Source organism: Brachycentrus maculatus, unplaced genomic scaffold (genome assembly GCF_059751285.1).
Source record: "Brachycentrus maculatus isolate JH-2025_06_01 unplaced genomic scaffold, ASM5975128v1 h1tg000186l, whole genome shotgun sequence".
Classification (NCBI taxonomy): Eukaryota; Metazoa; Arthropoda; class Insecta; order Trichoptera; family Brachycentridae; genus Brachycentrus; species Brachycentrus maculatus.
The window spans coordinates 282,128-295,021 of record NW_028280937.1 but is presented as its reverse complement, the minus strand read 5'-3'; the positions used below and the strand labels follow the sequence as shown (position 1 = coordinate 295,021).

General features: G+C 36.0%; 2 protein-coding genes across 2 annotated transcripts; one reads left to right on the top strand and one right to left on the bottom strand.

The window, feature by feature from the left end:
• Window positions 1-542: 542 nt before the first annotated feature.
• Ppox (protoporphyrinogen oxidase) lies at window positions 543-2,135 on the bottom strand. Its single transcript, XM_088262647.1, has one exon. It carries the CDS (start codon window positions 2,055-2,057, stop codon window positions 630-632), a length of 1,428 nt encoding a protein of 475 aa, XP_088118773.1. The 5' UTR covers window positions 2,058-2,135; the 3' UTR covers window positions 543-629.
• Window positions 2,136-2,932: 797 nt separating this feature from the next.
• On the top strand, window positions 2,933-12,894 carry Caf1-105 (chromatin assembly factor 1, p105 subunit). Its single transcript, XM_088262644.1, has 6 exons — window positions 2,933-3,221; window positions 3,294-3,527; window positions 6,560-6,765; window positions 7,365-7,631; window positions 10,496-10,711; window positions 11,618-12,894. The coding sequence occupies exons 1-6, from the start codon at window positions 3,093-3,095 to the stop codon at window positions 12,438-12,440; spliced, it is 1,875 nt and encodes a 624-aa protein (XP_088118770.1). The 5' UTR covers window positions 2,933-3,092; the 3' UTR covers window positions 12,441-12,894.

Here is a 12,894-nt window from a genome sequence, read left to right as displayed (position 1 = left end):
ACACTAGGTCAAAGGGGACAATATTATTTAGCATTTTGTCTTGTAGTTTATGTAAGAAATTAGTAAAATATTTTTTTTAAACACCACAACTAAAGATAAAAAAAAAACATGTTTAAAATATTAGACTGCTAATTACTGTGGAATCTGTATATGAATGCAGATTTTCAGACATTTAAAATAATATTAAATAACACACATTTTCAGATGTAATCTAAAAATATCTATGGGACATTATAATCTATATATGTATATAATAGAAATTATGATCCAAAGGACACTACTGGTAAACCGTACAACACATACCGGTTTTACCAGTAGTGCCCTCATTTTTAGTAAGATAAAGCACTAAGAAAAAATTACTAAAGTATAAAGAAGAGTTTTATACCGTGAGCATGGGATAAATACATTTAATAATATTTTTTTCCTTAATAATTCTCGTTTCGAATCTAAATTTAGGAAAATATAAATAAATGTAGAAAAAGTAAGGTTTTTTTAGATAATTTTAATAAGAATAAAAAAATTAATATGATACCTAAAAAATATTTTTACTGCATATCCATTTAATTTGTATTTATTATTATAAAATCATTAATTTTAATTCAATAATAACATGACACATAAAAAGTATTTCAATTATTTAATTGAACACTATTAGCTGCTTTTTTCGCCGAAAGAATAACATCATTTACTCCGACTCCGTCATAAGAAGAGCCGCACAGGGAAATGGGAAGGTTTTTTTCTTTTACATATTCTCTTATCCTCTTGATACGGTCATGATGGCCAACAACATATTGCGGTATACATTTCTTCAAAATATTGACTTTAAACATGTCAGGTTTATCGGTAATATTCAATATATTTTTGACTTGGGTCGTTGCAACTTCCAGAATGTGATCACTAGTCGGATCGCTTCCGAAATATTCTTTAAACCATTTTCCTCCCATCATCACTGTTAGAACTGTCCCTTTGTCATTCGGGAAGCAACACGAGTCGAATATTACGCCAAGAATTGGAAGTTTTTCTAGCGGAGGAACTAAAAAACCGAACGCACTCTCTTTCAGTATGTGCATAGAGTTATACTGCAAATTTACAACAGCTACATCAACAAACGGAATTTTCTGCAGTTCTTGAGCGAGTTCGGAATGTTCCTTCGTCAAAAGCCTTCCCAGTTCGTAAGCGGGAATACTACTTATTAAATGATCGCCGCAAAAAGCGTAATTTTCTTTTATTTTTACACAAATTTTCGTGTTGTTATTGTAAAATTTTACTTCTTCGATTCGATGTTCGGGGAATATTTGACAGCCACTTTGCGTAATAGACTTGCTTAATGTTTTCGGTAAAACTTCTAGCCCTCCGTCTAGTGAGTATATGTTCCAATTCTCTTGTTTGGCTTTAAGTGCCAGATTTCCCGGGAAGATGGATTCCTTATTGACATCATCCTTAAATCCGGTTTTCATCATTCCTCTCACAACCCCACCGTGGGTTTGTTCCATTTCGAAAAATTGTTTTAAAAGAAATTTAACTGAAATCTCCTTGGCATCTCCGGCACAAATTCCGCAGAGCATCGGACTTATTGCATAATCAGCTATATCTTTTCCAAACCTTCGCTCTACAAAATTGTACATAGTATCGTCTTCTAACACAGGCGGAGATTTTGACATATAATCGCGAAATATTGCAGCTGCTAGGGGTCTAGAAAACGGTTCTTTAGTAAATAATGTTTCTAATAAAGATGATGGTAATTTGTGCAAGCGATTATTGGCATATATCATACGAACGCGAGCGGCTGGATGGTCCGATTTTATTGGTATTACATTATTCGTTAGGTCCAGATCTTCTATCATGTTAAGAGTATTTATACCAGATATTCCCTTAGGTCTGATGGTTCTAGGTCCAGATTCGAAAATGAAACCGGAATTTTCTTCGGATTCAACCCATCCTCCTGTTCTCTTTGAGGCTTCTAATAGAAGCAATTTACATTTGGTTTGGGAATATTTTTTCAAGATGTAGTAAGCGGCGGACAGTCCGGAAAGCCCCCCTCCCAAAACGATTGCCATTTTAAATATAAATAAGCATATTTAACAAAATATTATTTAGAAATACGATAGCACGAACATTCAAGTTCGAATTTGACATTTGACAGCTGTTCCATAGATTATTACCCAATTTGACATTTCACGAATGGCTAGAAGTTTTACAGAATTTAATAAAAAGACTAACTAACTAACTAACCATCACGCCGCTTCTCCGCAGGGGTAGACAGAGAGAATAGAACGCCACACCACTCTGTCTTTGCAAACATTCTTCGCCTCTTCCACGTTCATGCATCTCCTCATACATACCCGCCGATTATTACGACTCCTAACCTGACCACTTTCAAGTATTTGGCATTCCTGATCCTGCTATGTTTTTCTCGACCTTAACAAAAATCTAATTTTATTATTAAATTTCCAGTATGGTCAATCGATGAAAAAGGAAATCATGATTTTGATATAAACAATAAACACTGTGTGAAATATTTGACAAAGATAAGTACATAAAAATCATCATACTTCATCACGTTGTTGGTAGTCTTCATAATGCTTATGAGTATCAATGTGAATGTAATTCAATTATTATCTCCACCCTAAATAAATAGGTTTCGATTCCCAAGGGGGGAGGGATGAAAATAAATGAAGAGAGATAAATGAAAAGAGATTTTAAGCACTAATTTTTATTTATTATTACCCTGGACTGGTCCTTGCACAGGAGTGATCACCTTACCATCATGTAAATAACAATTGAGATAAAAGTGCGTCAATACGATGCAGTGGACTATGCACCATTGAGTGCGGATAAGGGTTAGAAGAAAAATAAATAAGTAGATACTTTATATAAATGAAATAAATCTGTATATTACTATATCTCTGTCATGACGTTTTCGTCACTAGCCACACAGAGCTTAATAGTGGCGCCAAAATAACTAAGTTCTTTGTACTTGTCACTTTTTATAGCTGTCGATTTCTATTATATTTTTGGTTTTTATAAGTAATATTTATAATTTCAATAATTGAATAAAAGTAATAATATCTTATTAGGTATATTTCTTAAACATGAAGTGCTCAATTCCCGAAATAGCGTGGCACAACAGGGATCCCGTGTTGAGTGTCGACTTCCAACCATTGCAAATCCAAAAAGACTTCGTACGTCTCGCTACCGGAGGCTGTGACACTCATGTCGTGGTGCGTTGATATTACTTATTATTTATTTAAAGTTTTTTTTATGATTCCGTCTTAATTATGTGTTTGTCCTAGATTTGGTATGTGAGAACTGACGAATCTGGAAGTGTTTCGATTGAAGTTGCGGCCGATCTCTTCCACCACCAGAAAGCTGTAAACGTTGTGAGATGGTCACCCAATGGAGAATATTTAGCATCAGGAGATGATGAATCTGCTATAATTATATGGAAACAGAAGACCGATGTGGATCCGCCACAATTGTTTGAAGCTAATGATGAACAGGACAGGGAAACATGGAATGTTTACAAGGTACCGGTTTCTCTTATATTACAATTTATCGCCCCAGTAGTAAAAGTAATTGAGGGTTCTGGGCAGTTATTTTACATTAAAAAATTTACATTTTATTTGATAGTTTACTTTTTGTAAGCTTAAAGTTTTCAACTGGCAATTCTTAGTGGAACTGCATTATATATAATAAAACAAACAACTTTATAGTTTTTTCCAGTTTTATTTTGTTTTACTAGTGACAGGGTTTTGTCAGTACCGACATCATTAAACTGGTGGGAGTCTAGATAAAATTCTATACACAGGGCAGGGGTTGGAAACCATGATTTAAAATCACAAAATGTGTGTTGCTCAATAAAATGCTTCTTTTCGTCTCACCAATAAATGTCTCTAGTGAAGTTCTAGTGATTCAAGAATGATATTTCAAAATTGGTTCTTATATATTGTATATAGAACTTCCAAGAATTTGAGTAGTGTGGTTGTCAATAATGGGTAGAATTGGTGAATGTTACACATGTGTAAAGTGATCACTTAAACCAGCCTATGACGGTTGTCAGCCCCGTAAATGCCCAGACTTCCATATTCTTCTCCATCTTTGATGAGATGTCAAAAAATAATATATAATTGATTACTTTTATCATTTTGTTTTACAGCATCATGTAGAACGTAATTACTGTGTAAATGGGGAGTTCAGTGTACACTGACAATTTATAAATAATAATTTTCATTTTCTTCTGACCTCTGTCTGCAACCTGGTGATTTTTTATTTGGATTTTCAAATATATAAAGAGTCTAAATTTTTTTTATTTTATTTAAGATTGCGTTAACCATTAGCACTGGAGTACCGTCATGCATGGTTACATGGTACTACCGAGTGCCACTGCTATGACACCAAGAAAATTAAGTCGTAATTTGCAATATTTCAAATATATTGGTTTTTTACTCCTCAGTATAATTAAACTTCAACAATACTTCTCGGAAATAGAGTAATTCAACAGTTGGATCAATTCTGTTATCTGGGTAGCACGCTAACATATAACAATAAATGTACCCTAGACATAAAAAAGAGGATAACGCTAGCCAAGCAAACTTTTATGAAAAAGTACAGCCTCCTATCAAACAAACATTTAAAAATTGAAGTAAGAAAAGGATTCATAAAGGCTTTTGTTTGGAGTGTTTTGTTGTATGGGTGTGAAACCTGGACCATCCAAAAGTACGAAAAAGACCGGCTTGAAGCATTTGAGATGTGGGTTTGGAGGAAGATGACCAAGACATCATGGGTCGTAAGGAAGTCCAACGAAAAGGTGTTGCAGGACGTAAAAGAAAGAAGAGAGCTCATAAATCATATTTTGAAGAGGAAGGCCAAGCTAATAGGGCACTCAATTAGACATAGCACCTTTCTTAGCAACATCTTCGAAGGAAGAATCTTGGGAAAACGAACAAGAGGCCGCCCAAGAACTTCATACTTCCAGGATTTGAAGCGGCTCATGGACGTCTCCTCCTATTCGCAGCTCAAGAGGATGGCGACTGACAGAGACAAGTGGCTGACACAACAAGGCGCTGCCTTTAGAAGATGATGATAATTAAACTAGAATAATATTAGTACAATTCAATAGTAATAAGTCTCGGAATTTGTAAGCACATACCAAAATAACTTTTGAGTGCTAAAAAAAAAAAACTAACTAACCATCACGCCGCTTCCCCGCAGGTGTAGGCAGAGAGAATAGAGCGCCACACCACTCTGTCCTTGCAAACATTCTTCGCCTCTTCCACGTTCATGCATCTCCTCATACATACCCGCCGATTGTTACGGCTCCTAACCTGACCACTTTCAAGTATTTGGCATACCTGATCGTGCCATGTTGTTCTCGGTCTTCCTCTGCTTCTTTTCCCACTAACATTCCCCTCATAAATTTGTTTTACCGTTCTTTCGTCACTCATTCGTTCTACATGTCCAAACCATCTCAACACATCTTTCTTAATTTTATCGATAATGCTTATCTCAGCTTTGCATTCCTTCCTTATTTCACTATTAGCACATCTATCATACATCGTTTTGTCGCACATTCTTCTGAGAGATCGCATTTCGACTGCATTCAGTCTACTTTCATCCTTCTTTTTCCAACTCCATGTTTCACTTCCATACATTAGAGTTGGAACCAGGACTCCGTTGTGCACTGCCAGTTTAGCTTCCGCTGATAGGTTTTTATTTGCTATAACTGATTTCAGAACACCATTCACTTTTGAGTGCAAAGGGTTAAATTCCATATTCTTCTCCTTATAATAACTATCCGGAGTGTAATAATAAGAAAAATCTTATTCTTTAAACCCTTATCCACACCCGATGGTGCATAGGGCACTGCATCATATAAACACAGTGTTATCTTGATCGTTGACATATGAAGGAAAGGTGATCCATCCTCGTCTTCAGGTACCAGTCCAGGGTAATATTGAAAACCCAGGACCTCCAGTACAGTAGCTGAGCGTGCTGACCATTACACTACGGAGGCGGACAAATGTCAAAAATAATATTAGTACAATTAAATATTAATAAGTCTGGGAAATTTATTGAGTTGGCAAAAGGCAAAAGGTTAAATCCTATATTCCTGTCCTGAGTAAAAATACCCCGTTATTTTTGTTTATATATTCTCACATTGACTGGCTAATGGTGTTGACTTTTCCAGATATTGAAAGCTGTCCCACCGCATGCCCAGATCTGATACAGAAGCATCTAGGCTTCCTGACAGATCTGCTCTTGCTAAGCAATTTTTTTTCAACCAATTTGAAAATGTGAAACAAAATAAAAATTGTATCCCAATTTTACTGTGAATTTACATTTAAAAGCTTTCAATATACCTGTCACTGCCAATCCAAATAAATACAAGATTGTAAGTCCATCACCAAATTTTCTAGAAGTACCCCAGTGTAGGCAGTGAAAGGGATTAGTGCTTAGTTCAATTAGTCAGCTAGATCCGATTCCGACTCGACGTTGGCCGGTACACAGACGCCCACAACCCTGACCAGCACAGCAGACACGGAACAGATGACTTTTTCAGATGCTGCGCGGGCACGTGGAGGACATTTACGACCTGAGCTGGTGCCCTCTGGGGAAGTTCCTGGTGAGCGGGTCGGTGGACAACACGGCCATAGTATGGGACGTCCACAAGGGGAACAGAACCGGCATGCTGCACCACAAGGGCTTCGTCCAGGGGGTCGCCTGGGACCCCAGCAATCAGTACGCCATCACCATGAGCAGCGACAGGTCTGTTACCCTTACAATTAATTCATATATTTTTTAACGTCTCAACAAATATGAAAATCTAGGCATTTACGGGGCTTGCGACCGTCATCGGCTGGTTTAAGTGATCACTTTACACACGTGTGACATTAACCAATTAAAATTCTTGGAAGTTCTAGATATATAAATTAAACTTGAAACACAATTTTTGAATTTAATAGACTTTAATAGACTTTACGAGAGACGTCTATGGTGGGATGAGGCAAGCTTTTTTACTAAGCAGAAACCCTTTCTTTTGTATGTGAGGTCCAAATCCTGGATTATACGTTTTCACTTACCTGACTTGAGAAGCACTAGAACATATATTAAAGCTTATAATTTAACCAGTTAATTTATTTACAACATTTGGAGTGCATCCAAATACTTGTTCACAAATCTGGATTATCTCCAAAATAACTCCTAATTGGATATTTACAACATTTTGAGTGTGTCCAAATACTTGTTCACAAATTTGAATTATCACCAAAATAACTCCTAATTAGAGATTATCCAGATTTGCAAACAAGTATTTGGACACACTCAAAATGTTGTGAATAAAGCATCTTTCTTTTATTAAATTTTAGAGTGTTCCGAGTGTTTGACGCCAATTCGAAAAAGGTGGTGTCACGCAGCTCCAAGGCTGTCCTCTCCCTTCCGGAAGGTCATCCGTACCACGGGCAGTGTGTCCGCCTGTTCCACGATGACACCCTGCAGTCCTTCTTCAGGCGCCTGGACTTCAGCCCCGACGGGGAGCTGATAGCCGTACCCACGGGGCTTATCGAGGGTGACCAGAATAAGGGACTGAAGAATGTCAACGCCACCTATATCTATTCCAGATACTCGTTACAAGTGTGAGTATTTAGTTTTCCCAGTATTATCATTAGCAAGAAGTTATTTAGTAAATATGTAAATTTAAAAATGGTTCAAAATCTGCAATATTCCATAGTCAAAAAAATTGTGCCCAGTCATATATATAATCAAAGGGACAATCCAATCTTGATATATAAACATTTAAAATTACTGCCGGTACGTGGAATATTGTGGATGAGTATCATCGTTGAACAACAAACTAGACAAAAATATCGAAATCCTTTAGTACACAACCATGATACACGATTTACACACAACAAAGGTTTGATAGTCCCAAGAATTAACAATAAATATGGGAGTCGAACACTGCTATATATCGTTACGAACATTTTTAATTTGTTGCCGACGGACATTAGAGGTCAAAATAAAATATGGAACAAAGGCAAAATAAAGGAATGCGTAAATGATCGAGAGTTAATTTTATGAAAATTGTAAAATGTTTATATTCTTAATTATTTTTTTCATTTTTGTGTCTATATTAGGTTAAAATTGTTAAAAACAATAAAAATGTATTAAAAAAGAACTCCACCGACAAGACACACAAGGTGGCTTGGTGGGTCTCTGCAAAAAAAAGAAAAAAGTTATAAATATGTATAAATTGTGATTTAAATAAATGTAAACAAATAAAAGATAAATAAATAAATGTCTAACCCTGACGATGACAAGTGTTTCGTCTAATGGTACTGGAACACTTGTGATGAGGAAGACGGAAACGCGCAAATGAAAGTCGATTATTTATTTTCCGAAATTAAAAAAATTATAAGGGCGATAAGAACAAAGCGAAACCAATATATCGAAAATTATAAAACATTTATAAGGGCAAGAAGAACAAAGCGACGCCAATAGAAAAAGAGCGAGCGCGACGTATACATGTTTGAATTTTATTTTTATCTGAGCACACAAATATTGGTCCTCCACCTTATATACGATTTTAAAGGAGTTGTATGTGGTGGGAACAATTTGTAAACATTTAAAACTTAATGAACCGCGTCTCTTTGTTCTTCTGGAATACATTTATGCCTTATATAATCTTAATTTCTCATAAATAATCTTAATAACTCATTAATATTACATTATCAAAATATATGATCAAAAAATACACAATTTTTTATAGCACATGCAAAATTACATAATGTTTTCAATATTCTTAAAGATAAGACCATGTCTATTCATTGCCTAGGCCAAGTTGTGTTATCAAGATATTGAAATTCAGTGGAATATAAAATAAACCTTTGAATAAGTGTATAATGTGTGCAAGGAAAGTGATTTATTGATGAATGTTAGCAAATCCAAAATCATGGTTTTTGAAAGAGATGAATGTAGATCTGAGTGTGAAATATTGGTAAATGGGGAGATTTTGGAACAGGTAGATGATTTCATATATTTGGGTAGTATGTTTTCTAGGGATGGAAAGAAGGATAAAGACATAGAAAGGAGAGTGAATGCTGGGAACAGAGTGAATGGTGCACTAAAATCAGTTTTAGCAAATAAAAATCTATCAGCGGAAGCTAAACTGGCAGTACACAATGGAGTTCTGGTTCCAACCCTTATGTATGGAAGCGAAGCATGGAGTTGGCAAAAGAAGGATGAAAGCAGACTGAATGCAGTCGAAATGCGATCCCTCAGACGAATGTGTGGCAAAATGATGTTTGATAGATGTTCGAATGATGAAATAAGGAAAGAATGTAAAGCTGAGATAAGCATTATCGATAAAATTAAGAAAGGTGTGTTGAGATGGTTTGGACATGTGGAGCGTATGAGTGAAGAAAGAACGGTTAAACAAATTTATGAGGCGAATGTAGTTGGAAAAAGAAGCAGAGGACGACCGGGGAAAACTTGGCACAATCAGGTATGTCAAATACTTGAAAGCGGCCGGGTCAGGAGTCGTAATAATCGTCGGGTATGTATGAGGAGATGCATGAATGTAGAAGAGGCAAAGAATGTTTGCAAAGACAGAGTGGTGTGGCGTTCGATTCTCTCTGCCTACCCCTGCGGGGAAGCGGCGTGATGGTTAGTTAGTTAGTTTTATAAACCCATTTGGAAGAAACAAGGTTCTTGTCGAAACCGGTTGGAAGAAAAAAGTACAATTAAAAATTAGTTAAAAACAAAGTAGTTTTATTTTATACAGTTTATATTATAAAATGTGCTATAAGTATCTGCGAAAAACATTCAAGACGTTATTTTGTATTTGATTATAGTTTTCAGGTCTGTGGTTTCTTAATCTCACATGTGGTTCTTAATAACAGGATCATTCATTTATTTTCTTCACTAACTAATTAATCATCACACTGTCACTCCGCAGGAGAAGGCAGAGAGAATAGAATGCCACACCACTCTGTCTTTGCAATCTTAAAATCAAATAAATATACATGATTTTTTCATTCCAATATTTATTCAATATTACTCTGAAGCGGAGGGCTGATCACCTATCCTTCATGTGTTAACAATCAAGATAACACTGCGTTTATATTATGCAGTACCCTGTGCACCATCGGGTGCGGATAAGGGTTTGAATGAAATAAATTTTGGTGCGAGGAATTGAAATTAAACTAACTAACTAACTAACCATCATGCCGCTTTGCCACAGGGGTAGGCAGAGAGAATAGAACTCCATACCACCCTGTCTTTGCAAACATTCTTCGCCTCTTCCACATTCATGCATCTCCTCATACTTACCCGCCGATTATTTCGACTCCCGACTCCTGACCTGGCCGCTTTCAAGTATTTGACATACCTGATTGTGCCAAGTTTTCCTCGATCTTCCTCTGCTTATTTTTCAAACTACTTATGAAACTTTTCCAACTACTTGAAATTAATGAGTTATTTTATTTGTATTTTTTTGCAGGCCAATCTGCATCCTACCCTGTGGAGAGTCGCCTGCGCTGGCGGTGCGATGGAGCCCCGTGGTGTACTCCGCCAGGAAGGAAGGTCCTCCGTCCTTGATAAGCCTCCCCACACCAGCTCGCATGATCCTGGCCGTGGGCACTAACGATTCCATCTCTGTGTACGATACACAGCAGACTACGCCGCTCGCGATTGTACTCAACCCTCAATATGCTAGGTAAGAATTGAGACCTCACCATAGATGAAGATAAAAGGGGAATTCTATTCCAAGTCCTCTCCTTTTCTTCTTTTCCTATCACTGTCATCTCCTTTCCTCTTTATCCCATCCTTATCCCAAAACTGTAATTGGTATTCATGATTTTTTTTTGTATTCTGATTTTTCATGTATTGAATGAAACTGTTGTTTTTCCTTCTAATAAAATAAAATAAAATAAAATTAAATGAAATAAAATAAATATGTAAGACTTAGAATTTATAGGGCTTGGGACCTGTCATAGACTAGTTTAACCATTTCATGTTCGTGTTTTTTTCACAAAAATAGAACTTAAAATATCAGGTTATTTTTTTAAAAAACAAACTTTCCTTCATCTTCAATCCCTAATCCGCACCCCATGGTGCATAGGGTACCGCATCATATAAATGCAGTGTTATTTAGATTGTTAGCACATAAAGGAAAGGTGATATACATACTTAGGTTTGATTAAAACATGCATAATTTAAAAGTTGCCCAGCTCAAAAAAATAAAACTAAATCAATAAAAAATAACTGTTCGATGAGACATCATTTAACACATTGTTGTCGGGTGGTTTTTCGTCACCCCCGACCTTAATTAGTATACAAATTAGGGTCGTATTCTAATCACAAGTAATCTCTGACCCAACTCCGATCTGTACAATGTTTTTTGGCGCCTCCCACTGTACCAAAAGTAAGAAAATATAACACGTATAAGCTTCTCCCGCTCTCTACCAACAGTAGGTTAAAGACGCTTTTATGCATTTCCCACAAACAATGTGTTAAATGTCATGTTGTTACTATTTCAGAATTCAACCCATATACACACATACATACAAAATGTACAGTAAACCTTTGTTATAATTGTCTCATTTTTGTTGTGATTTTTCAGGTTAACAGACCTCACATGGTCCAGTGATGGGAATATCCTCATTGTATCCAGTTCAGATGGATATTGTTCGATTATAACATTCAATCCTGGGGAATTAGGGGAAGTCCTGTCAAGTAAAGAATCCGAAAAGGTGCCAAATTCCAATCCTGACATTCAGATGGATGTTGACGTTGATACCAAACAGGACAACACCCCCAAGACTAGCGATAACACTCCCAAAAAACAAACTGAGATTAAACAGAAGACACCTAAACATAAAAGTCCTAAAGTAGTGTGTGTTTCTGCTAAAAAACAAGCATCAGATGATGAAGAAAAGGTGTCAGACAGTAAAAAAACTGATGCAAAAAATTTAGAATCAATAAGCACACCTAGTAAAGGTGAAGAAAAGCTGATCAAAACTCCAAAGTCCAAAACCAATTCTGCAAAAAAGAAGGGAAAGTCAAATGACCCAGCAGGAGATAAAGTCTCAGGGGTCATTCCTCTCGATGAAGCAGCGATGGAAGCGTGGTCGCAAGATGGATTCATGTCCAAATTTAAAAGTCCACCGGCCACATCAACAACAAGCGATATTGTCATCGATGACCCCACACAAGATATGAAGCTGGTTTACGAAGACACGGAGGATACAGACAAGAGTGGCAAGAATAACTCGACAGAAAAAGATAAAGCCGATAGTGCAATTCATAAGACCAATGAAATAAAAACTTCTCCCAATGTTTCAGTTTCGAAAGCGTCTGTTTTGTCTCCTCTTCCAGTTCAGAAAACTCCACGGAGAGTGAGCTTCATAACGTTATCAAGTCCAAAGAGCAAAAAAAAACTCTAAGCAGTGGTTAAATTATGTATTTTAAAATGTGCCAGATTCACAATGTACTTGTTGGTAGCACACATAGCTATGCCTGAACGCCACACATTTCACCCCCTGGATAGATAATTTAATACCTAACTTTATAATTTGTAGGCAGCCTATGATGAAATCCATAGAAATCATCAAAATATAGATGAGGAATGTAAAAAAAAAACTATTGTTTTACATAATCTCTTTTTATACCCTCATATTATCCGAGTAGGTATTAGATTTTCATTAGTGCTATGAAATTGTTGCATTTACACATGCTGTGTTAGTTACTAGTGCCTTTAGTTGTTTGATTTGTAAATATATAATCTACGAGTATATTTTAATTGTCTACAACAAATTTATAGTAATTAGAATATTTTGATACATATTTTCATTAAACCTTTATAATTATTATGTATGTATAAATACATTATGATATTGA